This window comes from Nannobrachium achirus (genome assembly GCF_963921795.1).
Source record: "Nannobrachium achirus genome assembly, chromosome: 5".
Taxonomy (NCBI): Eukaryota; Metazoa; Chordata; class Actinopteri; order Myctophiformes; family Myctophidae; genus Nannobrachium; species Nannobrachium achirus.
The window spans coordinates 26,908,199-26,913,198 of record NC_137814.1 but is presented as its reverse complement, the minus strand read 5'-3'; the positions used below and the strand labels follow the sequence as shown (position 1 = coordinate 26,913,198).

Sequence of the window (5,000 nt, the reverse complement as noted above, 5' to 3'; positions counted from 1 at the left end):
TTTACTTAAGTAAAAGTATCAATTCTGCATGGTGGAAATACTCCGTTCCAAGTAAAAGTCCGAAATTCAAAATGTACTTGAGTAAAAGTATGAAAGTGTTGGCATCAAAATGTACTTTAAGTACCAAAAGTAAAAGTACAAAATGTTTGAAAATAGCCAAGGTATAAAATAGGGCTATGAGTATGTTTCATAATATTACAATTTATATCTGCAAATAAACTAGTAACTAAAGTTTTCAAATAAATGTAGCGAAGTGAAAATCCAGTATTTGGACCCGAGATTTAGTGGAGTAGAAGTAAAAGTATTGGAAATCGGAAACACTCAAGTAAAGTACAAATACCTAAAAATGTTACTTAATTACATTACTTAAGTAGATGTACTTACAGTAGCTACTTTACACCACTTCACTCAAGACAATAAAACAACGAAACCAGCAGACGGTCACAGCAGACTAAACAAATGACGCTACTAATGTAAAAGCTTGCTTATGTGTACAGGTTTGTCCTTTACGCACACCTCGGGGTGATATATGAATAATATAGATGTGAATATAGATAATAGAATGTCCTTATTATTGAACGTTAATAGATTTTCACATGAGGGACAAAAAGGATGTTCGTTGGAACTCCTGCAGAGTTGGCAGAGCGGAGATCAAAGAGAGAGCATGATGTCACCTTATTAATACCTTTTACCTGCAGGCTTTCTTTCATCCAGCATCTATTCACAGTATGACACTTGTACAGAGTAATGTGCAATAACAGAGTACTCACTTTATTATTATTACAAAACATACCAATCCAATAAGCCCCATTTTATACAATGTCCATTAGAAAATAGCTGATCTACAAACTTGTAAATCAGCCACCGGTATATTCTCCTTGGTACTTTTACTCAAGTCAAATGTTGAATACGAGCCTTTTATTTTGCAGTATTGCTACTTTTACTTTAAAAAGGGTACTTCTTCTTCCACCAGTGGTGAACACAGCTGTGATGAGGAGGAGGGAGCATAGTGGCCCCACTGTGTTTCTAGTATCTCTACTTTCACAGATGTTAGCGGGGGGAGACAGTAGCTCTCACATGGTGCTGGCTGACTGAGTGAGCAGGCCTTATTTGTCAACATGTGAAAACCAATTTAAGTCAAAGGCAAATAAATGGATTGGACACAGCCTGAGCCGGCACACTCTCCCACAGACAAGACCCTATGTTTAATGTGAAAAAGAAAAAAACTGAGCATTACAAATTACATCTACCTCACAGAAACATGTTTCTCTTTTTTCTTTCTTGCATTTGTTTTACCACCCTATGGGTTCATTTTTTTTACCTGGCATCCTAGCTGCTTAGTGGCACTACGCTGTTCTCTTTCTGCATCTCTACTTAACATGTGACTATTTGCCTTGTTGTTTATTGACAACAGTTGTACGTCGATAAGAGAGTCTACTAAATGCCTAAACTGCCATTTGCAATTGTAAATTGTAACTGTAATGAAACCAAACGGACCCGTTCCATTTGTACACTCTCAGAGGTAAATTGATTGTTTGATTGAATACTTTATTGGAGAGAAATTTTTAACAGCTCGTGGTACAGTCAGACATACTAAAAGGAGCAGTCAAACTAAAAGGATAACACAAAAGACGTCCTGGGGACTCCATTGTGGTCATCGGTATTCAATTCATCGACATAGAATACAGAATGTCTATACGTGCTGTGATATTACAGATTATCTGCTCAAACATGAGACATAATCTGATATCACAAACCCCCCAGAGCAATTTGATATACAAAAAGTTCATGCACATAACATTGAACCTTCAGTTACATGATTTAAGATATCACATATCATAATCAATCCATTGAAACACAGTACGATCCATAATCAACAATACATATATTAACATATGAATGTACATTTGACAGGGAGGAGGCCAGGGTGGTGGAGGGATTTTTTAAACCAGTAGTGACAGCTAAACAGATTGAATGAACTTGAATGAATAGGGACTGCTTAAATGAATCGCCTGAAATGCACTGTGGGTAAGAGGGCTTATGAGAGTTACTGTAGCTTGTAGCGAATGAGAATGAACGTGAAGTGACAAACTGCACTTGTGGGAGTGTGAATGAATTAACTTGTTAGTAGGCTCGCGTAGCCAGACAACTATTCCACAATCTCTGAATGCTATATAGAGTCTAGAACTACAGCTCCTGAACGGCGAGTAATGGAAACTGGCATTACAGTTCAAGAAAATATATTTTAAAATGTAATTTCTGCTAAGCAGCAAGCTAAATGCTTAGATGATTTTTTTTATTGCGACCGAAGGTCGCATATACTCTGAAGAATCGTGTCGCTTGAGTGTCCTTCCTTCCTTCCTTCCTTCCTTCCGTATCCTCGTGACCGTCCTTCCGTATCCTCTGTGATGTCAGTGTGATGTCAGCGAGTTGTGACATCACTTCCTGTACAGGGCGGCTACACGAAATGTGGATAACACTATATATGGAGATAGTCCAGTCCATCATGTCATATGGGACTACCGTCATAGAAAGTAGCCATTGTTAGGCCGGAGTCATTGGCTGTCTAAACATGGAGATGTGGATAACACTATATATGGAGATAGTCTAGTCCAATATGTCATATGGGACTACCGTCATAGACAGTAGCCATTGTTAATCCGGAGTCAATGGCTGACTGTCTGTACAGGAAGTGATGTCACATGACATACTTTTTATGCCCATATATGAGTCCTAACATGGAGATGTGGATAACACTATATATGGAGATAGTCTAGTCCAATATGTCATATGGAACTACCGTCATAGACACAGCCATTGACTCCGGCCTAACAATGGCTACTGTCTATGACGGTAGTCCCATTATGACATGATGGACTGGACTATCTCCATATAGTGTTCTCCACATTTCCATGTTTAGGCCCCATCGCTCACACCCTCGATGGGGTTGGCGATAGGGCCTTTCTGTGTGGAGTTTGCATGTTTCCCCGTGTCTCCTAGGGTTGATACCCTCACAAAAACATGAACAAACTCCCCCCAGAATGATAACAACTAGAATCGTCAGAGAAACACTGTGGTTGGCCAGATAGTCAAGAATTGGCGCGACATGTCACCCTGAGGTGTCTTACTAGTCTATATAATGATAAATGTGCGCGATGTGAGACTTCACTTCCGCTTTAAACGGTTACTCATCGTTCTTCTTCCGTTATTCCAGTCTATGAGGGGGAGAGAAAACGGGTGAACAATGACGGGGAGCATTTCCAAATCGCGGAGTCAACAGTCTGGCCACGCAAGACTAACTTGTTAGCAAATTAATGAGGGGGGTCCGGGGTAGATATGAACACACAAATACATCTTGCCTTCCGCATTTTAAAGAGCTTTTTTTTCTTTTGTCTATCCTAATGGAAAACAGATATTCTCTCATGTTTTCCTCGTGACATACTGTATCTTAGAAGGAAAGATTTCCGTATTTGACATAAATCTAAGTTGCTATAAAGTAATAACAATGTAATTCAGAGGTGCCGTGGATTGAAAGGTTATTTACAGGGGTGCCCTGAGACAAAAAAATATAAAAGAAATGTTTGAGAGCCACTGCTCTAAACCGTCCTCCTCTCTCTCTGTCCCTCTTTCTCCCTGCAGAGGACCTGCTTCCTCTGGGCTTCCCCAGCATAGACATGGGCCCCCAGCTGAAGGTGGTGGAGCGGACCCGCACCGCCACCATGCTGTGTGCCGCCAGCGGCATCCCCGACCCAGAGATCTCCTGGTTCAAGGACTTCCTGCCCGTGGAGCCGGGCAGCAGCCAGGGACGCATCAAGCAGCTCCGCTCAGGTGAGCCACCGGCCGGCGACCGCCAGGGAAAAGAGAGTGGGCACGGAAAACATGGATTAGAGTAGTAGTTGGTCGCCATGAGTCCACGACTGAATTCAGTCGTTTTCACAATATGAAAGGGCATCCTACTGTATATTCAAAATGGATAATGGGTGGGTGGACTACTCCCCCCGTCAGTATGACATAACCATAGAGTACTCTATGACTCAGACATGACCATATATAGAGTTCACTATGACTCAGACATAACCATAATATATAGCATTAACAATTTTTAGTACAAAAGTAGGTCAGCCATTTTTTTGAATAGGCTAGACAAAGTATAAAATGCCAAATGTACTCCGGTACTTTCCAGCGCTCTAGAGTATAAGCAGGCGCTTCAGGGCCGAGTGGAGCAGCATCTCCACTCAGGTGTGGGAAACACCCGAGGGAACACAGAGCCAACAGCGTAAAGTATGAATGATAAGCAGCCTGCGTTGAGGGAATATATATCTCTCTCTCCGCTCATCCACAACCAAACCTCCTATCTCCAATCTCCCACGTTTATACTATTTGTGTTTTTTCTCCCGTAACTTAAAAACATTACTTTGTCATACAGGATTGTTGCACAAAATAGCCGATCTACAAGCTCACAATCCATCACAATGTGTTGTGAGCTTGTAGATTGGCTATTTTCACTATCGTTCTATTTACGTGTAAATACTCGACTCCTTTGTACATTGGACTGTGACATTGCTGCTATTGATTGGATATGCATAATGCATAAGCATATGACACAGTTATATATTAACACTACATGCACTTCACCTGCACACTTCTGAAACTGCTGCATATTGACGATGCACCTGACGAGATCCTATCATGTTATTCAAATGTTTTCCTCAACAGCATTTTGCTGTGTTGTACTTCTATAAGTGTTTTTGAGCGGTGGTAGACCGCTCCTATAAGTGGCTGTGCGTGTGTCTGTAGCCTTTTTCCTCAGCGTTTTGCCATAGTAAAATATGTGTACGTAGCATCATGTTTGTCTAGTGATGTCATATGTCGTATTTCTATTGTCTTTTTCCTCAGCGTTTTGCCATAGCAAAACGTGCCACCGCTCACTTCACATTGGGTGTGATTTTTCACAATAGAAAAGGGAACAGTTTTGGATATAGACGGTTTCAGCCCGACAG

The 5,000-nt window shown here is 41.1% G+C and overlaps 1 protein-coding gene across 1 annotated transcript in view; it reads left to right on the top strand.

Moving 5' to 3' along the window:
- Positions 1 to 3,659: 3,659 nt before the first annotated feature.
- Positions 3,660 to 5,000, top strand: part of ptprsb (protein tyrosine phosphatase receptor type Sb) — a 113,603-nt gene continuing 112,262 nt past the window's right edge. Inside the window, exon 1 of the mRNA XM_080726658.1 lies at positions 3,660 to 3,828. Coding sequence (XP_080582784.1) covers positions 3,675 to 3,828 — 154 coding nt within the window. The 5' untranslated portion in view covers positions 3,660 to 3,674. The remainder of the gene's footprint in view (positions 3,829 to 5,000) is intronic.